At 51.1% G+C, this 24,644-nt stretch overlaps 1 protein-coding gene and 1 long non-coding RNA gene across 17 annotated transcripts in view; one reads left to right on the forward strand and one right to left on the reverse strand.

The window, feature by feature from the left end:
* Positions 1–9,863, reverse strand: part of Vash2 (vasohibin 2) — a 36,284-nt gene extending 26,421 nt beyond the window's left edge. For 4 of the 16 annotated variants that reach the window (XR_013043499.1, XR_013043498.1, XM_016009431.3 and 1 more), the window contains exons 1-3: positions 9,117–9,863; positions 8,154–8,555; positions 332–420 (exon numbers count right to left, since the gene is read on the reverse strand). Coding sequence is in view for 11 of the 16 variants with exons in the window: in XM_016009431.3 (XP_015864917.1) it covers positions 332–420; positions 8,154–8,429 (365 nt within the window). In the remaining 5 variants the exon portion in view is untranslated. Of the gene's footprint in view, positions 1–331; positions 421–8,153; positions 8,556–8,684 lie in introns of all 16 variants that reach the window. The other 12 variants (XR_013043503.1, XM_076548216.1, XM_042258842.2 and 9 more) reach the window with 4 other exon arrangements.
* Positions 9,864–10,304: 441 nt separating this feature from the next.
* LOC143267868 (uncharacterized) lies at positions 10,305–10,889 on the forward strand. The gene is made up of 2 exons (XR_013043504.1): positions 10,305–10,442; positions 10,781–10,889. It is a non-coding gene; the product is annotated as an uncharacterized LOC143267868 (long non-coding RNA).
* Positions 10,890–24,644: the final 13,755 nt, after the last annotated feature.

The following is a 24,644-nucleotide window of genomic DNA, read 5'->3' on the forward strand; positions in this document are numbered from 1 at the left end:
ATGATCTACCCGTTTATCCTATCATTTCTAAGGACGAGGGAAGGAGAAAGAAAACTAATCATGTAGGGAAAGAAGGGAACAAAGACAACCAAGAAGTAGAGAAAAATGAAAAGGAAAGGACAGGGAAGGGGAAAAGAGAAGTCACAGGCCAACAGTGGACCAACCTTACTGCTCTGTTTGAAGGACAACCCCTCATCATTCCGGTCTCTGTATGGTATACCCTGCTGTCATGTGTGCTGCAAGCTCTCTTCCAAGGGTGACTTTCCACCAAGCCTGCGATCACCGTGCCCATCCCTTGTCTGGGGTGCTCAGCCCCTGGCTGAAAGGATACTGTAGAGTCTTCATGTAATTCTGGATGGCCTGGAGCCAGTCTGGGATCGTCATGGACAGCCTGTAGTTTGGGACCTGGGGAATTGAAGGCTACAGAGAGATACAGAGAGGGGGGTTCCTGTTATTGAGGGGTTGCTTGGGGCACAGCTCCTGGAGCAAGCACGGGGCTGAAATCAAGTGAGAGCTGCTCCCAGGAGCAGACACACACTTGGTCCAGTCACCAGTAGCCATGGTGCCTCCCCCACAGCATCCCCCCAAGATAGCTGGTCCACCATTGAAAGGCCCTCTAAGCCCCCTCCAAACATACTCCACTCTGGGTTCCTGACACTGAGTGTAACACAGTTTGACTTCTCTATGGGAACATAACGGCTTTCTCGAGGCCAGGGACCATATCCTGTGGAATATCCCACTGAGACTGGCCCAGGATGGACCCCAAAGTGCTTCACTGACTGACGCTTACATTTTTATCACATGGTCCATTCTGCAGCATGGCTAAGAGTGACCCCATTATATGTGCTCCCGTCTTGAGCATCGTTGACACGGGACACGAGACAAATGGCATCCAAGATAAAAGAACTACAGCTGAATGGTTCACCAGCCACGGGCACCATTTCTCAACACCACACACCTCACATGCCCATTGCTTCCCTTCCTGAGCCCGTTTCCTGAGTGCCAGATTAAGGAAGGCCCTCCTCTTGCCGACTCTCCCCAGGTGAGTGCTGTGCCTCTCCTCATGAGAGCTCAGCCAGCTCTCCTTCCCCAAGTGCCTACAGTCAGCACTCAACCAAAGCCCTCCCTAGACACAAGGACAGCAGCCAGACAGGAAGACAGGAAGGTTTGTTTATCCCCGCTGACTCCTCACTTCTGCATGTTTGTGGTGGGCTTTGTCATTGGTGACTAAGAAACCTGGTCCCTATGAGTGCAGGATTAAGGGAGGAGGCTCCCCTAGGCGTCTGCTTCTTCTGAAGAAGTAAAAAGGGTGAAAAGAAAGATTAGTCTCATCCTTGGAGGGAACAGGGCCAGCTTTGCCAATAGAAGGGGGGCCGCTAGGAAAACCGTTAGCTGATTGAGTGGGGACAGCCCGGCTGGACAGCAGAGCCAGACACCACCTAAGCCAACCCGGCTCTCCAGGCACGGGCTGCAGCGTGCACAGTGAGAGGTGGGCATGGTGCCCTAAGCATGGGGCAGCCAGCTCTTCCCCAACTTGTGCAACATTTTCTGCCAACATCCCCTGCCGACAGCCTCTCCTCGGTGCCTCTAACTCAGCCTCGGCTCTGAGGCCTTCTGAATTCACAGAAACCGTCCCTTCAGCTGGAAGGGAAGCAGTCACACTTGGTACATACAAGCCAAGGCGCCGTGTGTGTGTGTGTGTGTGTGTGTGTGTGTGTGTGTGTGTGTGTGTGTGTGTGTGCGCGCGCACACGAGCATGGCTGTGTGGGCACACACACACAGGCCCAACTGTTCTACAAGCCACATTTTCTCTCCGACACCTCAACTCAAACTCCCTGTCTGGAAGAGTCACTCTGGAGGGCAAAAGATTCCAATTTGAAGATTTGTTACCACGACTCCATTTGACACCCCTCCCCCTCCCCCCACACGCACACGCTCCCACATAAACAGTTTCTCTCACACAAACTCACACATGAATTCTCTGTCCAACCAACACTAGCAAGTGTTGAGACTGCCTTGTTTTTTCACAGTAACACCCACATGTCTACCAAACCCATGTAACAAAATCAGAGGTTTCAAAGCGAGGTGAGAAGCGAAGCGAAGAGGTTGAAGAACAGACCCTGCCTTAGCGCCTCCATGCTGTGAGCGCTAGGCCAGGTACAGAGCAGGGAACATGGGAGCAGAGAAGGGAGGGAGGCAGAGATTCCCTCACAGAAAAGTCAGGAAGCGAGGGACATGAGAGAGAGCGGGTCCCTGCACACGTAGCCCGTGACTTGGCTCAGAGTCCATTTTGGGAGCTGACCACAGAGTTACTTCTACCCCTCCCCCATGCCACGAAGCCCATAGAGAGGGTGTGAAGCGGGGCTCAGAAGGCAGCTGGGCCTCAGAATAGCAGCCAGTGGCGCCCAAGGGATTTAGGAAAACAGCTGCACAGTTACCTCAGCTGGCTGCGGCCACAGTTGCTCCCGAGTAGGAGGACAAATGTAGGCATTCCCCCACGTGGGCTGGAGCAGGGCTGTGTGGGGAGAGCCAAGGCGCTCAGTGGAAGATACCATCAGCTGCTAGTCACCCCGAAGTCAGGTGAGCTGGCTGGGGCTCAGCCTGAGGCGGCTTCAAACAGCACCTCAGACAGCCAGTGTTCCTGCTGGAGTATAAACCAGAAGGGCCCCGGAGGTGCTATGGGGAAACACACGCAGTGGTTCAAATCCCTGCTCTGTCCCCGAGCAGCTGTGGACCCTGGTCACATGACAGGACCCCGAGAGCCTCCACTTGCACGGAGGTAAAATAACTGAGAGGTGTAGACAAGGCAGCGGGGCTGGCGCAGCACACACAGGTGAGCTGCGTGTGCCGTTATCCATCAGCAACATGGTCTCCGGAGCTGGGCTGGAAGAGGCTCAGGATCAGCAGGGACCCTAGTTCCCAGACCCTGAGGTTTCACTTCCTGCGGATGTCTTCCTACCCCATAGGCGTTAAGAACATCAACTCCATTGCCAAGTTCAGCACATGCTGACAAGGAGGGGGTGCCCTTAATTGATGGAGACTTCACAGAGTGATAAGAAAGCAAAAGTGGGGCCAGCCCAGTGCCTGTGGATGGGTAGAACGAAGAGACAGAACTCCATCCAGACAGAGGGATGCTAGTCAGCTTTCAAAAGGAGGCACACATTGGGGACTCACTGAAACGTGGATGAGCCTTGAAGTAAGCCAACCTCAAAACAGCCAATACTGGGCCAGGGAGACAGCTCAGCAGGAGGCCCTGGCCGAACCCATATGATGGGAAGTGACCCACACCTGTCTGACCTCTGCATGTGTGTCTTGGTGTGTAGGTACACGCACACATAAATGTGAAAACGGTTCTAAAGGTAAAGTCTACGTAATTCCTTATGCATGAACTTCCTAGAGTGGCCAGCCTCATAGACAAAGTGGGAGCGGTTGTCGGGGAGTAAGCTCCGGGCAGTCGGTATTCAGTGTGTGGGTTTCAGAGGGAAGTGAAAGGTTTTGGAGATGCATGGTGGTGATGGAAGTGTGACCACGTGCATGTCCTTTATGTCACAGAACTTTCTATCACTGTGACAAAGTCCCTGAGACAGTCAGCTTATAAAGAACAAAGGTCTATTTTTTTTCTCACAGTTTCAGAGGTTTCAGCTCATGGTCACTTGTACCTATATCTTTGGACCTACAGCAAGCACATGGTGGAGGGAACATGTAATAAACAAGGTCTGTCACCTCATGGAATCCAAGAAGTAAGAGGAGAAAGGAGGGGCACCATCTCAATTTTAGGGCACACTCCATAATGACCTAAATCCTTCCTATGAGTCCTCACCTAATAGCATCCTAAGCTGGGGGCTAAGCCTTCAACAAGTGGACCTTTGGGGCATTCAGGATCCAAACAGCAGCAGCAAACACTTCAAAATGGTTAAAAGGAAAGTCATGTACCATGTAGTTTACCCCAATCAACAAATAAGGTCACAAAAAGTGGCTTACCAAAGGAGAAATGCAAATAATGACTGTCTGGAAAGGTTTAAGTTCACTAATAACTTAAACACAGATGAAATCCCTGTAAAATGCCATCCTCCGTCCTTCCTGTTAGTCTCCATGCTCTGAAAGGCAGATCCAGTGCTGGTGAGGAAGCCCTGGCAGTTTAGAGGATTTGGAAAAGGAGGGTGCGGGGTAGGCAGGGAAGAATAATGAGAAGTACCGGCAAGCCTCTGGCGGCCGCCTCTCCACCTGCTTCTTGCCAAACAAGAAAGCTGACAGAAGGCGAGAGGGAAGACTGCAGGTGAGCACAGGTGTGCCGCTGGCATGGCCGTGAAGAAGGGAAGGGGAAGCCGGGCCTGGAGCCAGGGAGGCAGCAAGAAGCCCCAACTCGAGCAACCTTGGACAAGAACAAGGAGAAACCAAAGCATTTCTTTCACTGCACAGGAGTAGCATGAAGCAGTCATAGCCCCAGGATGGCCCCGGGCTCCTGCATCGAAGGGCCCAGCCTGGGGTCTGGGACAGAGGCCCTGGAGTCGCATCTTGTGAGGATCCAGACAGATAGTTCTGAATCCAGGCCACAGAACCGGGGGAGCATCCTGAGAGCAGAGGGATCAGGGGCAGAGCCTGCAGGAGTTTCAGATCCCTGCTCACACTTCAGATCTCAGCCCTCTAATGTGAATTCTTTCCAAATTTGGAATCACTGTGAAAATGAGACACACACACATGGGGGCTGCAAGAAACGCAGCGGCCTTTCTGGCTGAGCCGCCCTGGTGCCCGTCCAGGCTCAGCAGAGTAGGACTTTGATCACCAGGATGTCTGAGAGCCAGACCTAGAAGGGCCAGTTGCTCCTCTGCACCTGCCTCCCTCGGTCACTCTCTTCCCTTTCTGTGCGACCCCAGTGACGTGATCTGTTCTTAAATTACCCCAGCAAAAGCCTGGATGGGACCTAGTCAGGTGCTCACTTGGACTCAGCAACCATGAGTGGAGAAGAATGCAGTCACAATTTGGAGAGGATCTCAAGTGATACACACCCCACCCCTGCTCCAAGGAGAGGTACCCAGGCCTTCAGGCAGAACTTATCATGGTCCCTAACTAAGGTCTTGTAATTGAAGGACATGTCATCCGTGCCTCACAGACCCTGGGAACTTGCTCCAGATACTCTCTTGCCTCAGTTCCCATTCTGCTGATAAAGTAGTTAACCTTGCCCAAAGCCTGTAATTCTTCTTCAGCACTGTCCACTACACACCTTTGGTGTACATTCCTCACAGGATGGTGTTGGCTTGGCCAAAGGAGAAAAACTTGGCCCCAGGAGAGACTGCCAAGCCCTGGAGCTGGAGGGGAATGGCCTCTGACAGAGCAGCTTGAGATTTGCATGCCTGTGCCTGGGAAGGAGCCAGGATTTGGGGGACATGGAAGCCAGGAGATGCCATGATGGGGTTGGGGATGGAGAACCAACTATTAAGATTCAGTGCTCACTTGGAAGGTAGAGACTAGGCTCAATGGCCAGCCTCAACAAAGTGAATTGGAGACTAACTTAGGCTACATAAGAACTTCTCAAAACACAAAACCAAACAAAAAACAAATATGCAATGTAGGAAAATGAAAGCTTATGCTCTTATTCAAGTTTAAAGACCCAATTGTCACCAGGGGGTGACATGCCTATGAACCCAGAAATCAGAACCCTGAGGCAAGAGGACCACAGGTTTGAGGCTAGCCCCAGATACAACAAAGACCCCGTCAAAGAATGGGGAGGGGCCTGGAGAGATGGCTCCATGGTGAAGAACACCGGGTTCAATTCCAGCACCCACATGGTGACTCACAACTGTAACTCCAGTTCTGGAGGACCCAACATCTTCTTCTGACCTTTGTGGGCACTCATGCCATGGTACACAGACACACATGCCAGCAAAACACCTGTACACATAAAATAAGTCTTTAAAAGTTAAAAAATAAGCCGGGCGGTGGTGGCGCACGCCTTTAATCCCAGCACTTGGGAGGCAGAGCCAGGCGGATCTCTGTGAGTTCGAAGCCAGCCTGGGCTACCAAGTGAGTTCCAGGAAAGGCGCAAAGCTACACAGAGAAACCCTGTCTCGAAAAACCAAAAAAAAAAAAAAAAAAGTTAAAAAATAAATAAACAAAAGGAGCCAGGCAGGAGGAAGAGACAGGCAGATCTCTGTGAGTTAGAGACCAGCCTGGTCTACAGAGGGAGTTCCAGGCCAACCAAGGCTTCAGAGTGAGACCCTGTCTCAAAAAAACAAAAAGCAAACAAACAAATAGCAAAAACAATAACAAATCTAGAGCAGCCAATGGCCTGTGCTCAGCTAGAGGAGTCCCGACTTACCAGCAACTGTCAGGAGGCTCTTGGGTTACAATGAAAATACAATACGACACATATAAGATACAGGAACATTTTCTTTTTTGAAACGGTCTCACTATACATTCCAGGCTGGCCTTGAACTCAATGGCCTAGAACTTGTAATTTTCTTGCCTCTCCCTCCTGAGTGCTGAGACTACTGGTACTCACCACCATGCCTGACTGGAACATTCTTTTATAAAAAGAAAGCATTCAGCTATAGAACGGGAAGTATCACCTCAGCAACACTTAGAATACTGCATCTCACTTGTGTTCGTATGGGGACCGCCTGGGGGCAAATGAGCCAAGGTCCCAGAAAGAGCAGACTGACGTGAGGAAGAAGAGAAAGAAGAGAAGAAAATGAAGAGGAGGAGGACGACAAGGGAGGAGGAGAAGGAAGAGGAGGCCACAGAGAACAGAGGTAGAGTGCCTCTATCTTGTACTAACTCCCTCTCAGGGGGACTTGAGTGAGAGACATCTTCACCAATACTAAGATCCGATGCTTGTCCACACAGAGAAGGACTCCCGCACACAGAGCTGGGGTAACCATAAAGGCACATGGAAGGAGGTGCAGGAATCAGAAAGCCAGCCCGCACAGTGGCATGCAGCCTCTGCTCCCTCTGGCCAACTCTTGCATGGTTAAGGACTCTGGTGGATCACGGTAAGCAGAGGAAGATGATCTCCGAGCCGGGGCTGTCTGTGTTCGAGAGCAGGGCTCATTATTGCTGATGCTGGGGCATCAGCTTCTTGTCAGACAAGCTCCTGTTTGGATGGAATAAATCCCCTGCCTAGCAGAGTAATAAAACACGATGGAGCGGGAAGCAGAGCCTCCTCCACTTCCCCAAGGGCGCACACACAGCCTTCTGGTCTGCAGGCTTGCACGCTCTGCTGTGCGCAGACAGCCTAGGACTGACTACTGCATGGCTCTGGGGTATGGGATTCCTGCACCGTCTCAGGATCCTTCTCAGCAAACAGGGTCCCCAGAGTTCGGGGAAGCCATCTCCATAGTGGCACACCAGGCTTTCATCTAGCTTGCTATTTGCTATTTTATATAACAGGACACTCCCACCAGGGGACATCTTCCCTCTGTAACCATATCCTTGGCCACCAAGCTCAATCGCTCGCTGGCTGCTCTCCAGACTAGAAAGAGAGCTTCACTTGGCCTCTTCCTTTACCCGGGGAGACTAATTCATCCTGTGTCTGGGAAGTCCCTTTTAAGCCACAGACGCTTCCCTTTTCTCCCCATAGCGCCAGATAAGCTGGGAAGAGGCAGTTCACTGTTTTATGCAAGTTCCAGAGGTAAAAGTCACTGTCATAAAAAAAGAAAGGAAAGAAGAAAGGAGGAGAGAGAGAGAGAGAGAGAGAGAGAGAGAGAGAGAGAGAGAGAGAGGAAATGAGAAAGAAAGAGAAAATTGGCAAAAAGTCTAGAAATGATTCACGCTGAGGAGTCTGGCTGGTTGACTACAAATTCACTCACGGCTCCATAAATCATTTGCTAGGGGAACAAGGGAGAAGCGGAACACTCCGCGGAGGACCGGCGGGTGGACGTGGGGTTCTATGCTTTCTTGGAGTGACTTGTGTTGACCTGGTGACACTAGCTTTTGATGGAGATGTTACAGGGGCTGAGTACATAATGGGTTTTAGCTCAGCCTAACCTTACACGGCCAAGCCAGCAAGCCCCCTTCTTAGCCCTTCTGAAGGCAGCGGAACAGAGACAGGACTCAGGAACTGGACATGAGGTCTCTGCTGCCTGCTCCACCCTAGCTGAGCCGGTCCCATCCCGCCCATCCGGACCATCTCGCCTTCTCCCAGTCACACCACTGACCTTAGCCAGGAAGGCAGCGTTTCTGATGGCGCCCACCATCTCTCCTCCTTTGGGGTGGACCTTGGCAACATGCAGCCACATACGCTCCCAGGTGTGGCTGTCGATCGGGAAGCCACTCTTGTTCACGTGGAACAGCACCCCGCCGTCTTTGTCGTCCTCCTCCGAGCCCCCGCTGGTGGCGAGGCTTACTGGCCGCGCGTGGCTGCTCCGGGACCGGGTGCCTTTGGCGCCTTTGGGGTGGGGGCAGCGATGAGTGTCCGCGGCGGAGCCGGTCATGGTGAGGGGCACGCGGCAGGGGACTTGGGCGCGCCGGAGATCAGAGCCCTGCGGGGGTGGCCTTCATCTCTCGCGGCCGCAGGACGCACTAAGGGAACTGCGGGGCTCCCCGCTCACCGGCCGGGCCTGAAAGCAGTGGAAACAGCACACACTGCGGCTCAGTAGACAGGCAGCGGGGCTCCCGCCCACCCCCTGCCTCGCTGCCCGAGACCCACCCCCTTAGGACTAACGCGAGCCTCTAGCCCGGCGGATTACCTAGCAAGGCGGCTGGAAAGGCGCCACGAAGACTCACACCCAGTTGCACCCGGGGATGGGGAGACATGCAAGGAGCACGGGGTGCAGAGGGGACAGGGTAGGAAGAAGCAAGACAGCTGTGTAGCAAGAAGGCACAGGGGACCCCTCCAGGATCCACTCATCCCTGGGTCCCTAGATGTGGTGGATTGCCACCAACCCACAGCAAGCCGGCACGTGAGCACCCGGGGCTGGCACGAGGGTGCCGCAGCAGCCTCTGCTTGCTCAGGAGGCCTGGCGTCTTCCCGGAAGCCCCCCAAACCCTGGCGCGCGAGGGGCGGCTCCAGCCGGGGTTCCCGGGCAAGCGCAGCGCCGCCCCCTTCCCGCGGGTCCCTCGCGGACACGGTGAGTGGCAGCTGCGAGCAGTTAGGGCGCGCGCAGGGCATGGGGACCCACCTCGGGCCAACCAGCCTCATTGCTGCAGAGGGCTGCTGGAGCTGCGGCGGCCGTCACCTCATTCCATGTCCCATTCTCGAATGTTATTCTGTGACATATAATCGAGTCACCCGGGCAGCCGCCGATGTTCCGGATGCATCCATTGGACACCGCAACAAAGAGGGGCGGGTCCCGGGCTTGGGACTCTACAACCCGGAGCTGTGCAGCTCTGTGATTGGCTCTAAGGTCCCCAGACGGGAGGGGATGGAGTAAGGGAAGCTGGGCTGCCACGCGAAATCCGATGCTGCGGTGTCCTGGGAGCCCTGCGGAGCTGAGCAACTATCCAGGGACTAAGGTCCAGTTTCCCCGGGGCGGAGGCGCAGCAGTGAAGACCCAGAGAGATGTGGCTCGGAGATAGAGCAGGTCTTGGCGTTGGAGCCGTGTTCGCTCTGGGCACAGTGACCCGGCCCTACACAGGGCTCTGGGTGGCTCAGGAAAAGCTCAACATTAATACTTAGCAAAATTCTCCATTACAAGTTTCTCTCCAGATTAACAAGTGGATACTGCCTTACATCTTCTGTTAGTAGTCATGGATAACAAGGTCCCTCAATCCAAGCTGCTGTAAGATACAAGAGGCCAGTCAGGCCCCTTCTGCCACAGCTACTGGTTTCTGGTGGGATGCTTGAAGCCAAGGAGTGGCACTCCCACGGTCCCCACTACAACACTACATTTTTCTTCTCTCCTCTCCTCTTTCTCCCCATGACCCCTTTTTTGAGACAAGGTCTCACAGCACCCAAGCTGACCTCACACTTGCTATGTAGAGAAGGATAGCCTAGAACTCCCGGCCCTGCCTCCACCTTTCAAGTGCTGGAATTACAAGGACCTTACAAGTCCCATTCATGTATGCTGCGCCTCCACCCCGGGGAAACTGGACAAGCACGTGTGTGGATAAGAATTAGGCCTTGCAGTCCCTCAGAGAAGATAGCTCACACACACCTGAAGTGAACAGGCTGGTTTATAAACATCAAAGAATGGCAGAAACCAGGTTCTCGGCCCTTACAGCCACTTCTACTGTCCACACATAGACCAAGTCCACCCAGCACCCAGCATCTTGTCCATCCGTAGCCTGAATCCTGATTTGCCTGAAACTCCAGACACCAGAAGGAGTTTGTGTTCCGCCTTCCTGCTTTGAGATGCCTCACAGCTCACTGACAATGGAGGGGAGAGCATTTGCTGACAGTCCTGACAGTCCCCGGGATTCTGGTTGCTGATTTCTTCTCCCCACAGATGGGATGAGCAGTGTGGCCTGTGAGGATAGGCACAAAATTCAGCAACTTTCCCAGTGAGGTCAGTGCAGGCTCCTGAGTGAACTTGCTGGCCCAGGGGCCCAAGACCTCTTCACTGAGAGCTGTGCCGAGGTGCAAGGAGAGAGTGGACAAGGACCGAAGTCCCAATATCCCACTTAAAGGATGTCCTCGATGACCTAACTTATTTTTGTTAGACCTGTTGTGGGTTTGAATGTGAAATGTCCCCCCTAGGCCCACGTGTTTGAACTCTTGCTGTCCAGCTGACAGCATGGTTGCAGACGGCTGTCAAACCTTTGGGAGTTGAAGTGGGTTATGGAGATAAGATACTGAGGGTTTATAACCCATGCCCACTTCCAGTCTGCTCTCTGTTCCTCCTAGACCTGAGGTGAGGGTCCAGGTGCACACTCCTAGCACCATGGAGCCACCCACCACCATTAGAGACTTCGTCCCCCCAAACGCTGAGCCAAAAATAAACCATTTCTCTCAAGTTGCGTAGTGTCATGTAATCGGTCACAAGGAAAGAAGTACCAAATACAGACACCCACCTCCTAAAGACAGTGCCACCTCCTGACGGCATCGCTGCCCAGCAACCAGGACGAGCCGTGACTTCTAGGGACCCAAGTCTGTTGTTTTACGCTCAATACAGTGGCCATCCCTTGAGCAACTGCTGTCCCATCCGGCAACTGCAGCTCCACAGCTACCAGCAGCTGCTTGGCCACAGGGGCCACAGCCAGGTGGATTCTGTTCCTGGCTCTCTCACGGCCACTGAAGGAAACTATCCAAATCTCTGTCATTCTATAGAACTCAGGGTTCAAAGGTTGAGGTGAAACCCTGAGGGCTCAAAGAGGCTGAATAACAAATAGCTAATCTTCTCTCCTTGCTCGAGCCTCTGACAAATGGGGCCGTCCTTCTGCTCAGCCCCCACTAAAGAACCCTCTCTGGACTCAGTTCCTCCCTATCCTTCCTGACAGCTAGCTAGCTGCTGACTCAGCCTCCGGACCCCAGGTTAATGTTATTTATTCAAACAAATGTAACACGTCTTTTATTGTTAACAAAAGCAGCAGAAACAAATGTAACACAGCTTCACACAGTTAAGGTAGTACTCCACAAGACAAGTCATAATATGAGGTACGAGAAAACCCATACAAAGAGCCTGGTGCGTGTGAGCTGGGCCTCACTTTGAATTTGGGACACTCCACAAACAGATTTGGAGACATCTGTGCCTAGTATGTCTCCTTGTCTGTTAGTCGAGACTGAGAAATAACTGCAGTTACCCAGCAAAAAGAATAAACATTTGAAGTAAGTCACAGACATATGAAGGGGAGCAAAGCTTAGAGAAGCTAGAAGGAGGTGCTGGGCACACAGGAAGAAGTGGACGAGTTTTTCCACTGATAGCATGGAGGAGAAGCCACACAGTTGTGGGCAGAATTGTGTGCGCTCCTGCACTGAATCTGTATGCTGATGTTCTAACCCTCAGTACCTCAGAATGTGATATTTGCAAATATTGTCACTGAGATGTAATTAGTTATGATGAACTCATACCAAAGGGGTTGGGCTCCTACTCTAATAGGAATGATAGACTCATGAAGGGAAAATTTAGATGCTGAGACAGCTGGGTACATGAGGAAAAGACGGTGTGAGGATTGAAGCTACTTCCTGACAGTGAAGGAACTGGAGCCAGGAGCCAGGTGTGGCACAGACTGGCTGAAGGGTCTTCAGAGGGAGCAGGCTTCGATGAGGCCTGGGTCCCTGACTCCCTCCAGTTTCCAGCAGGGTGGGTGGTCAACCTCTGTGCAGACCATGCTGATTGCAGCTCTTCCTCACTGCTGCTCTGACAAGCTACATGACTCTGGGCTGCCAGGACTCAGCTCAGGTGTGGGAGCTGGCTGAACTCGAGAAACGACTTTTCCATGCAGTATCAACACTAATATTACATAAACTGAAGATTCAGCAACATTGGTCTAAGACAGTAGGAGAAAACACCAGTAAGAGGTCCACCCATATTTCTGTATTTTCTTTTGACCTTTCAAGCTCTCTCTGAGATGTCACCTGTATTTCATGACTGTCTGGCTTGAATGTGAACTGTCCCTCTGAGGCTCCTATGTGGTGGTATTGTGTTCCCCAAAATATTGTGTACCTTAATAAACTTATCTGGGGTCAGAGAACAGAAAAGCCATTAGTTAGGCAGTGATAGCACACGCCTTTAATCCTAGCATTCCAGAGGCAGAAATCCATCTGGAATCTCTGTGAGTTCAAGGCTACATTGGAAACAGCCAGGCATGATGACTCACGCCTTTAATCCCAGAAAGCGAGCCTTTAATCCTAGGGAGTGATGGTAGAAAGCAGAAAGGTATATAAGGCGTGAGGACCAGAAACTAGGAGCATTTGGCTAGTTAAGCATTCGGCTGGTTAAGCTTTCAGGCTTTGAAGCAGCACAATTCAGCTGGGATTCATTCTAGATGAGGACTCAGAGGCTTCCAGTCTGAGGAAACAGGACCAGCTGAGGAACTGGTGAGATGAGATAGCTGTGGCTTGTTCTGTCTCTCTGACCTTCCAGTATTCACCCCAATAACTGGCCTCGGGTTTGATTTTATCAATAAGAACTTTGAAGATTCCTGCTACACTCCTATGTTAAAGGTGCAGTTCCCTGAATGGTGCTACTATGTAGGGACACACTGGAAACTTGAAAGGCAGAGCCTGACTGAGAGAAGTAGTCCATTGGAGGTGTGACCTTGGGGACATGCCATGCCCTGGCCCAGCCCTCTCTGCTTCCTGGCTGTCCTGAGGAGAGCAACTCTGCAGCCCCTGGTCCTTCATCTGTGAAGGACTGCTTTGCGTGGCTCGGAAACAATGGAGCCAGAGATGGTGGGTTGAAATCTCAGACGCTGTGAGCCAAAGTAACACCCCCCCCAAAAAAAAACTGTATCTATCAGGTGTTTCTGATGGTGATGGAAAACCCAAGCAATGGATTGAACTGCACAAATCACCACTGATTCACACAGTGGTTCGCATTGCTCCCTAATTGTGCTGGGAGCAGGTCTTGCCATATGAAGAAGAGAGGCGACCTCCACTGGGTGTTTGGTCTATGCTGAGCACAGCTTGAGCCCCGCACACATATCCTGTTACTTAATGCTCCCAAGGAACCTGTGAGTTTTAAACCAGCACTAGGAAAGCTTACATAATTTGCCCTAGGTCCAGACACTAAAGCTGTAGTTTGGATACTGAATGTCTTCCCTAAGGTCTCCGAGTCCAATTCCTGGTCCCCAGTTCGGTGATTTCTAAAGTGGTGAGACTCTGAAGTGGGGCCTCAAGGGAGGGTTCAGGCCACTGGAGGCAGGTGAAGGTGACTGTGGTGGTATTGTGTTCCCCAAAATATTGTGTACCTTAATAAACTTATCTGGGGTCAGAGAACAGAAAAGCCACTAGTTAGGCAGTGATAGCACAAGCCTTTAATCCTAGCACTCCAGAGGCAGAAATCCATCTGGGATCTCTGTGAGTTCAAGGCCACATTGGAAACAGCCAGGCATGGTGACTCACGCCTTTAATCCCAGAAAGCGAGCCTTTAATCCTAGGGAGTGATGGTAGAAAGCAGAAAGGTATATAAGGCGTGAGGACCAGAAACTAGAAGCATTTTGGCCTGGTTAAGCTTTCAGGCTTTGGAGCAACACAGTTCAGCTGAGATTCATTCTGGATGAGGACTCAGAGGCTTCCAGTCTGAGGAAACAGGACCAGCTGAGGAATTGGCAAGGTGAGATAGCTGTGGCTTGTTCTGTCTCTCTGATCTTCCAGTGTTCACCCCAATAACTCGTCTCAGGTTTGATTTTATTAATAAGAACTTTTAAGATTCATGCTACAGGTGACTGTGGGACCCTGGTCTCACACAACCCCGCTTGGAAAAACAAACAAAACTCTGTGTGCCTGGTAATAACTGGCACCTCCCATACTGAGCCCAGTCAACCTCCTCCATTTATAAGCTGACTGTCTCATGTTCATCACAGCAACAGAAAGCTGATTGACAAGGAAGTCACAAAAGTCATTAGTCCTGTTGAGCCTCTATTCTGAAGGGTACAAAGTACAATAATTTAAGTTTTTCTAAGAATTTTAAACTAGGCACCTGTTTCTACACTGAGCTTATTTGTGTGTTTCAAGACAGGGTTTCTCTGTCTACTGTCCTGGAACTAGCTCTGTAGACCAGGCTGGCCTTGAACTCACAGAGATCCTCCTGCCTCTGCCTCCTGAGTGTTGGGATTAAAGGTGTGCACCACTGTCCTAGTTTACACTGAGCTACTGATACCCAGAGAATTCAGGAAAACTCAAGCTTAAGCTTAGGCTGATAGCATCATTAGGGGTCTGGAAACAGTAAAGTCCGTCTTCTCTTGAGAAGTTGATTTCCAGTTCCATCCCAGTCCCTCAGACAGCTGAGCAGACATCCCCATCCCTCACACAGCTGAGCAGACACCCCAGTCCTCACACAGCTGAGCAGACACCCCAGTCCTCACACAGCTGAGCAGACACCCCAGTCCTCACACAGCTGAGCAGAAGCCAGAGACTGACCTTTCTCTGGAAAAGCCAGCCCTCAAACCAGGCTCAGGGATCTTGAATAACTCAAGCAAACAAACAAATGAGTAAAAATTAGTCACAATCGTGCAGGCCCCACAAGCCAAGAGTCCACATGAGTAAGTAGACATCAGACTGAAGTGAGAAGTTAACTATAACACGCTTTTGTTTAAAGCTTTTACAGAAATGAAAGAAACACAACAAACAGAAGAAAGTTAAAATTGATCAGCCAGATGTGAGAAGCAACCTAGTCAGAAATGTGAAGCACAGTCCTCGGGCTGGGGCTACGGATCGGGGGAGAGTACTCACCAGCATGTGTGAAGTCATCTTGCTGGCCCCCATCTTTTTTTTTTTTTTTTTTTTTTTTTTTACATGAGTTACATCAAATGCCGAAAGGACAAATCCCATACAAAATCTTGGAGAGAATTTAAAAAGATTAAACTGCCTGTATATAAAGTGATAACAACCATCAAGAATCAGAACTGGGGCTCAATCGAAGACTCTCTTAACCTAATTCTCCCCCTCCCTCCCTCCCTCCCTCCCTACCCTTCCCCTCCCTTCCTATTCTCTCCTCTCCCCTCTCCTCCCTTCTTATTCTTTCCCTCCCCTCCCCTCCCCTCCTATCTCCTCATCCCCTCCCCTTTCCTCCCCTGCCTTCCTCTCAGGGTTGACCTTGATTTGTGATTGTATTAGTCGGGATTCTCTAAAGGAACAGAATCAACAGGATGTACACACACACACACATACACACACACACACACACACACACACACACACACACACACACACACAGCAAGCCTGTGATAAAATAACAGCAGCTGAATCACACCTGAGAATCTGGAAGTTTTCCCATTCTTTAGGCTGGGAGCCTCAGTGGTCGCCATCTGGAGACCCGCTGGTCCTCAGCTCACTACAAAAGTCTGGAAACACTGATGTCAGTGAAGGATGGAACAGCAACAGCATGTGGTAGTTCAGAAGGAACCGGCCCCCAAAGGGAGTGACACTCTTAGGAGGTGTGACCTTGTTGGAGGAAGTGTGTCACTGTGGGGGCGGGCTTTGAGGTCTCTTTTGCCCAGGCTTCCCTCGGTGTGACTTTTAGTCAACTTCCTGTTGCCTCTGAGTCAAGATGTAAGGATTATCAGCTCCAGCACCACATCTGCCTGCACACTGCCATGCTCCCCGTCATGATGATAATGGACTGAACCTCTGAAACTGTAAGCCAGCCCCAATGAAATGTTTTCTTTATAAGAGTTGCCATGGTCATGGTGTCTCTTCACAGCAATGAAAACCCTAACCAAGACACAGGGTAAATCAACTCCTCAGCAAGAGGAAAAGTCAAAAAGAAAAGGGTGCCATCTTTTCCCTACCATACCCTTTCAACCCGGGCTGCTACCAGAAGGTACCGGCCACCATCCGGGCAGGGCTTCCCCCAGCTGTGGTTGCTGTGCCTGGACCCCCGGTTCGAGGTTAGTGGTGGAGACAAGGGATCACAGGCTTGACATCAGTCTAACCGAAACAGTGAGTTTCAGGTTTGGCGAGAGACCCTCAAAAGTTAAGGTGGGGGTGGGGGCACATTATTATTTATTTATTATTTGTGCGTGTGGAGGTCAGAGAAGAATTTTCACAAGGCGCTTCTCTCCTCCCATCATGGCGTCCTGGGACTCAAACTCAGATCCTCAGGCTGACTTAGCTGCAAGCACCTTAACCTACTGAGCCATTTCTCCGCCCCCACAAGCGTTTTCATTTCTTTTCTTTTCTTTTTTTGGAGATAGATTCTATTATGTAGATAAGTCTGCATGCCGTTGGCTCCCTGGGATTAAAGGCATGTGCCACCATATCGGACTCACAATATTTTCAAACAGCTTCTGGACATCTGACTCTAGACCTCTCCTTACACAGCAAGCATCTTATCCACTTCACCAACGGAGCCATCTCCACGGTACCCTGCCCCCCCCCCCTTTCGTTTTTCTTTTTTCTTTTCTTTTCTTTTCTTTTCTTTTCTTTTCTTTTCTCTTCTCTTCTCTTCTCTTCTCTTCTCTTCTTTTCTCTTCTCTCTCTCTCTCTCTCTCTCTCTCTCTCTCTCTCTCTCTCTCTCTCTCTCTTTTAAACAGGGTTTCTCTGTGTAGCTCTGGCTGTACTGGAACTTGCTTTGTAGACCAGGCTGGCCTCGAACCCAGAGATCTGCCTGCCTCTGCCTCCCGAGTACTGTGAGTGCTAGGCTTAAAGGTGTGTGCCACCACCCAGCCTCTGCCCCTTTTTCTTTTTAATAGCAAGAGAAAGAAATGAAAAATAGACGTAAACAACAATCACAGGTGTTTCCAGGCTGTCTGTGTCTGAGTTGTGCCGCTAATCACACAGGGGACCTTGTGTTCAGTGATCAGCACTGAAAACCAAACTCCAAACAAGCACCCTGTTTACCTCTGTCCCTTGTCCCTGTGTGTGGGCTGCGGGAGGAGGGCAAGCATGAAGGAGAGCCAGAAACTCAAAACTGAGACCAGAACCAGGACAGAAGCTGGGTCTCCAAAACCTGCAGGATGCACCCAGGGCCCTGGTCCCAGTCCTTCCTAGAGTCCAGCATCTGAGGTTCTCTGAGGACATTTGGCTAGAAAGAACAGACACTGAAGACTTTCTCGGATGGCAGCTCCCATCTGCCCAGGGAAGAGGGTCACCACTGTAAACGACTGCCTTCTCTCACAATGGCCATCTGTGAGGAGCCCGCTGGCTCTCCAGACTCTGTCTGGTGGCTCCCTGCCCATCTCTCCCTGGGGAAGCGGCCAGTCACAGGTGTACCTCTACTTCAGGAGGCTTGCATCTCAATAAATCCATCAGAAACGGAAAACTCCGGGAGTCAAAGGCTCATGGAGGGCTGGCAAGGTAGCTCAGTGGGTAGCACTGCTTGTGCCAAGCGTGATGACCTGAGTCTGATCCCCAGGACCCACACCCAAAAGCTGACCTCTGACCTCCCTCTGTGCACCATGTGTTTGCACATGCACTAAAAAAAATGGATTTTTTAAGTGTATTTGATTAGATGTCAAGCCTGTAATCTCAGTACTCAGGAGGCTGAGGCAGGAGACGAAGAGTTTTGAGCCACTCTAGGCTATTTAGAAAGAACCAGCATCATAGAAGAAAAAAGTGTTCGGTGCTGGAGAGATGGCTCAGTGGTTAAGAGCACTGACTGCTCATCCAGAGGACCTGGGTTCAATTCCCAGCACCCACATGGCAGCTCACAACTGTCTGTAATTCCAGTTCCAGGGGACCCATGGCAAAACACAAATGCACATAAAATAAAAATAAATAATTAGAAAAGAGAAAAAGTGCCCTGAACACCCCTACCCTATCCAGCATCCACTTGTCCCAGCTCACCTCAACAAGCTCAGAACCCTTCCTGAGCCTGCCCTTGGGCAGAATCATCTCACACAAGCCTGTTTATAGTAAACTCGGCAACTGTGAATATTTCCTCTCTTGAAACTGGTCCAGTAGCACCCACCTCACACAAGCTCCCAAAGAGCTCGATGAGGTGGTGCGGCAGGAAGCAGCGGGTGTGTGGTGAATTGTCTCTCACCCAGCCTTAGCTCTGAGATGCTGAGGGTATACACCCACTCCTCATCTCCAGCTGTGTCAGTGTTGAGACTGTGTGCCATCTGTATACTCCACTGTCAGTTTTACTATCACGTTGAAAGAGAAGGGATTTAAAAATGTTTTTAATGGACTTGTGGTTAAGAGCATTGGCTGCTCTTCCAGAGGACCAGGGTTCCATTCTCAGCACCCACATAACAGCTCACAATGGTCTATAATTCCGGTTCCAGGGGCTCTGACATCCTCTTCTGGCCTCCATGGGTACCAGGCACAAGAGTGGTGCACAGGCTTACATGTAGGCAAAACACCCACACACATAAAACGTTAAAAGTGTTTTTGGTGCCTAGTTATTGTACCCAGCTATGGATTATATAAAGACTTTCTCAATAAAGCGTATTGCATACCTTGACCATGTCTATCACATCCCACCCCTCTCTCCTGTAGCCTTCCTTCCCAGGAGTTCTTCCTCCTCCAGACTGCTCCACTTCCTCTTCCATCACATAGAAAACCGCTTCGTGACATCACGGTTCTGATTCTGAGCTATTCTGCTAACCGTGATGGTCTCCAGCTGCTTCCATTTTCCTGCAAATGACATCATGTCATTCTTCTTAGAGCAGACTAAAACTCCATGTGTGCATCTACCACATTCCCTTTCCTCATTCTTCTGTGGACAGGAGCCTCACCTGTTCCACACCTTGGCTGCTCCCTGTACGGCCGCTAAGGGATGTAAGTACCTCTGTGGTTGATTTAAGGCCTGTGGGTAAGGGGCAGACAAGTTCTGAAAGGCATCTGTGGAGCCAGGGCTGGAGGGCAGAGAAAGAGGTGGCAACAGCGGGCGGGAGCAGGGCAGTCCCTGCCACGGAGACTGCGGGGAGCAGAGCAGTCCCCGCCACGGAGACGGAGACTGCCGGGAGCAGGGCAGCCCTCGCCACGGAGACTGCGGGGAGCAGGGCAGCCCCTGCCACGGAGACTGAGGGGAGCAGGTCAGCCCCTGCCACGGAGACGACTACGGGGAGCAGGGCAGCCCCCGCCACGGAGACGGAGACTTCGGGGAGCAGAGCAGCCCCCGCCACGGAGACTGGGAGGCGCACTTAGTGTGTGTGTGCTGATGCCTGGTCATTCCACGCCCTACAGTGTGTAAGAGCTCAGTGCTCCTGTTCCTACTGAGGCTAATGGGGTGCAAACTTTCCAACAGCTTTCAACATGCTCAGGGAGTCTGGGGGAGCTTGTTTATCAGACACAGATATCTTCCCCAGATTCCCCACCCACCCCCTCGCTGGGGCCTTCAGTGTGGGATTTTTTGTTTTAGTTTTTTTATTTTTTGTTTTTTTCTGGCTGCTTCTCTCTCTCTCTCTCTCTCTCTCTCTCTCTCTCTCTCTCTCTCTCTCTCTCTCTCCCCCACACACACACACGACGAAAGCAGCATGTTTGTGTTCCAAATCCATGAGTCAAGTGTGCTGTTTTCCAGCTGCGAGTGAGCTGTCTCCCGGGGCTGGCACTCTCTTGGTAGAGCCATAGGGGGTTTATCAGCTAAGACAGAAAGACAGGACTACAGTCAAGGATGTCCACATCTTGCTTGGGAGCAATTTAGGGGGAGTAGGGACAAGGTGCCAAGGACTGGACAGGAGGAAAATGAGTAGGTAGAGGTCAGTTGGGGTGGAGGAAGGCAGGCCAGGAAGAGCCCAGCAAGGCTGAGGAGAGACAGAAGTGAGAGGCATTGGAGCAGGTACAGAGTGCCCCCAAGAAATTGAGCAAATCACATCTGTGACTGTAAAATCTGGACTGCATGAAGCTGAAGGCGAAACCCCAAGGGAGGCTGTTTTCTCTGCTGAATTAAAACTAAAGCCTCTGGGCAGATCAAGGAGATGTTGGAAGGATGTGACTTGAAGCCAATTGTCTTCAACTGCATTTTCTGAGCAGGTAATGAAGCTGCCGTGTGCATGGAGACAGGGCTTCCTGGGTGGGCAGGGTGCTCAGCTCTGTCACTAAAGAGTTGCCCAGTTGGTCTGGAGAGATGGCCCAGCGGTTAAGAGCACTGGCTGCTCTTCCAGAGGGCCCAAGTTCAATTCCCAGCACCCACATGGCAGCTCACAACCATCTGCAATTCCAGTTCTAGGGGATCTCACACCTTCACACCAATGCACATAAAATAAAGTTTAAATATATATATAAAGAGTTGCCCAATCCTGGCCATAGCCTCTCTCTTCTCAGGGGTTTGGACTATGAAATAAAGGAAGGATCAGGTCTCTAGTGCTAGACTTGGGATTTACAACAGAACCATCTGAAGGAGCTAAAAGAAAGTCTCAGCATCCAGGCTGCGGCCCACAGCCATGAAAGCAGAATTGTCAGGGGTGGGGGTCACACTCCTCAGAACTGAGCCCAGTTAAGTTTGGAACCCAGAGGCCTGTGTGGTCTCTAGAGGACTCAACTAACCCTGTGGTCCACAGAGTTTTAGGGAAAGGATAGGGATCACTGAAGACTGTCCTCAGGAGAGGCAGGGCAGGGACCAGACAGCATCCCTAGAGTAATAACATTAAATGAATTGGGACTCTCAAGTGGCCACCAGCTTGCTGCCAATTCCAGTAAGCTGTTTACCTGGCTTATTAATTACATAGATGTTTCCTAAGCACCTACTATGTGCCTTGTGCTGTCCAAGGTCCTAAGGATCCAACAGTACACAGGTCAATCACCAGCATTCAACTCCTAGGACAGACCTTGAACAAAGGCTGAAGAGGAGCGGGGAAGAGGCTGCACTTAAGAAGAGATGAGTAAGGACCCGCTCACCCCAAGATCCCCACACTGATACGTCTCCAACCTCAAAGCAGAGAAGGATCTGTTCTTGCTGAATCCACACTCTGTTCCTCTAATGTTTGGATTTAGCCCATAATCCTAGGACCAGAAAAACTCTGCCTCCTGATGCTAACCAAGCCCATAGTGTGTCTTCCCAGCACAAGTGCAGCTGGCGCCGGTGACTGGCCTGTGTGGGGAACTGTCAGCATAAAGATCAAACACCTCCTCTGCTGGAGAACTTCGGGACAGGATCTTGAGCACAGCACAGGCCTAACAGGACTTAATGGAGGCAAACAGTCCGTGGTGGCTATGAAATGGGCTTGCTCTCGTGAGGGTAACAGAGAGACTGTAAGAGAGGAAGCACTGGCACTCAGAACCTTTCTCACTTTCGGTCAGAGAGGCCGTCAATACGTTGAATGAAGGTAGGGCAGATGCTGTAACAGGTAGGCCCTGAATCTCATTGGCTTCACTTCTTTCTTACAGGCTTTGTTGGAAGTCTTCTACTCCAAGCATCCATTCTAGTGCCGGAGTACCATCATCTTCAAGAGGGGGCTCCCAAGGCAGCTCAGGCTCTCCCACCCAAATGGTAGAAGATGAGGGCAGAGTCAGGTGGGAGGCTCTTGAGGCCAGTTTGCAGTGCAGAGCCTGGGAAAGGCGCCCCCCAGGAGTGTTGAGGGGCCTCTCTGTCTGCTGGGCTTCCGTCTTCCTATTTCAGGAACTCAGTACTAGAGGTGGCTATCTGGCCATCCCGTTTGGGATGACACTCCTCCTTCATGACCTTCTCCGGTTACTTCTCTCCTTTTTCTGTTCTCTCTATATGGCATCTGCCTGCTGTTGAACCCTCCGGTGTTGGAGAAAGGCTGATTGTTCAGTCTCTGAGGCCTTAGGTGGAGCATCCCCTTGGGATCCAGAGATGAAGGCTCTCAGAGAAGGGGGATGTGGGCACCTCTTCTTGTGAGACTCTAGACTAGGAGAGACCGCATGGCTATCAGCCCTACCTGAGCAGGAGTAACCACATCACCCGAGAACTGGTTAGAAATGCAAACATTCAGTCCTGGTCCAGATCACAGAGGCAGACACTCAGTCCAGAAAGGTCAGTCACCTGCCCAAAGACACAAAGCAAAAGTGTTGGTCCCCTGAGCACCCACCTCAGAGACAGATCCCAAACAGGGTGCAGACAGAAAAGTTTTCTCACTGCCACCTAGTGCCCAAGAAGGAAGGACAGTCCCACGGCTGGGTTCTGGGATCTGAGTAGAGGCTGCAGAGGCAAGACATGGATCAGGCATGCTATTCTCTCCTCCTTCGAAAAGTTAGTCCGTTTGGACCTGTCAATCATCTGGCCAGGAGTCCACCTGCTCCCCGCTCCATTCAGGAAAGCTGATTGACCTAAAGTCATGCTAAGAAGATGGGCACAATAACTACGCCCTTAAATTCACAGAATGTCATCTCATGGCCTCCTTGCAGGGATTACAACTGCAGCCATTTGCAGGGCTTGCATGAGGCTTGTCCGCTTTGAGTCTTAATTCAGAAAGCACGGCTTTCTGGTTTCTGTCTTTCCCAGATACTCTGGACTTCCCGGCTGGTTCTTTGCAGCCCTCTTCCCCTCTGCCACACAGCGGCTTACTGACCTCCATTTCTAATCTCCTCCTCTTCTCTGCCTCTTCCCAGCAGCTGCCAGGACTTACAGCTGGCCAACCCTGTTGTTTGTCTCCTAAACTCTAATACAATTGTTCTCATGTTTTCTGGGTCAGTTTTTAAACTCTTTTATTAACCAGACGATGAACCCCCAAAGGGAACTCTGGTCTCCCTGGTAACACTTGGAGCTCACTCCAGATTCATTGAAAAACCTGACATTGTCCACTGACTTCACATACACACATACACATGCATGGACAGATGAACATACAGCACACACACACACACACAAACACACACGCATGCACGCACACGCTCACCACACACACATGGACAGCCAATGTATTCAATGTGGATTGGAAAGAGGAACAAATAGAAAGGTCCAGGGATGCCCCTGTTATTTCCTGTCACCGCAGCAGCCTGCCTTTGCCACCAAAGCAGTGACATCATCACCTGTCACCAGGTGCCTTTCCAGCTAGGAGACATGTGCACCCCTTAAGATCGCCTGCTGGGCACAGTGCGCTCTCCTGCCTCTCTTCTTCTTGTTTCTTCACTGTCTCTCTGTCTGTCTGTCTGCCTCTCTCTGTCCCCAGTCTGACACGGCCTCTCACTCTTGCACTGACCCTGTTGCACGTGGCGCACCTTGGCAGGGCCTGCTGGAAGTCACCCACTTTGCCTTTCCTTTTTTATCCTTTCAGCCCCAAGCCAGTCTTCAGGGAGCTGACATGAGGTGTAGAGAAGAGGTGTGTGACTAAGCAGTCAGGGTCACGATGTGGCCACACTCATCGCTGAGCCACATTGTCTCAGCTCCAGTGATCTCGCATACAAGTTCCCAGAACGGTATGAAATCCCTTCCCAGGAAACGAGCTCCCCACCCCCACCCCTGGCTAGCACCAGGGCTTAGGCCTTTCCTTTCTCCCAGCATGAAATTCCTGGGGAAATTTTAATTTGGGGAGTGGGGATGGGGTCCATTGTTTCAGTAGTCTAACAGCTGAAGGAAGGGACACAAGTGTCTCTTTGGACTGTTTCCTTTCTTGTCAGCAGTGGTTATGGAATAGATGGGATCCCCAAAGCAGCATGGAGCAGCTCAGCTATCAGGAGCCCCAGCTTTGCTGCCCAGCCCATACTAGTAACCCCTGGATACTAGGCTACAGCTATCCCATGGTGTCCTGAGTGGACAAATCCCATAAGACTAAACACGCCTCTTCACGGAGGGTATGAGAACAAGCACACGCAGAGTTTCAACCGTGCAGCAGTGGCGCATGCCTTGGGAGGCAGAGGCAGGCAGATAGATCTCTGTGATCTATCACAGAGTTCGAGGCCAGCCTGGGCTACAGAGTGAGTTCCAGGATAGCTAAGGCTACACAGAGAAACCCTGTCTCGAAAAACAAAAACAAACAAACAAACAAACAAAAAAGACTTTTAATACTGATCCATCATCAAAGGCAAAACAAACATAATTTTCAGAAATCTGACTTGGGAGTAGGTAGACATGGTTCACTGGGCTTTTCCTTCTTGAAAGATCCCAAGGACTAAATTAGAGACTCATTAGTGTGACTTGCTGCCGTCATCATGGTAACTAGAAGGTCACAGAGTCCACCTCTTTCCACTCGGCTAATCACTGACTCAGATCCCTTCTGTGAGTCTGGAGGATGGGGTGGCTGACAGAGGGACAGCCTTCAAG

The sequence above is a fragment of the Peromyscus maniculatus genome, chromosome 11, assembly GCF_049852395.1.
Source record: "Peromyscus maniculatus bairdii isolate BWxNUB_F1_BW_parent chromosome 11, HU_Pman_BW_mat_3.1, whole genome shotgun sequence".
Lineage (NCBI taxonomy): Eukaryota > Metazoa > Chordata > Mammalia > Rodentia > Cricetidae > Peromyscus > Peromyscus maniculatus.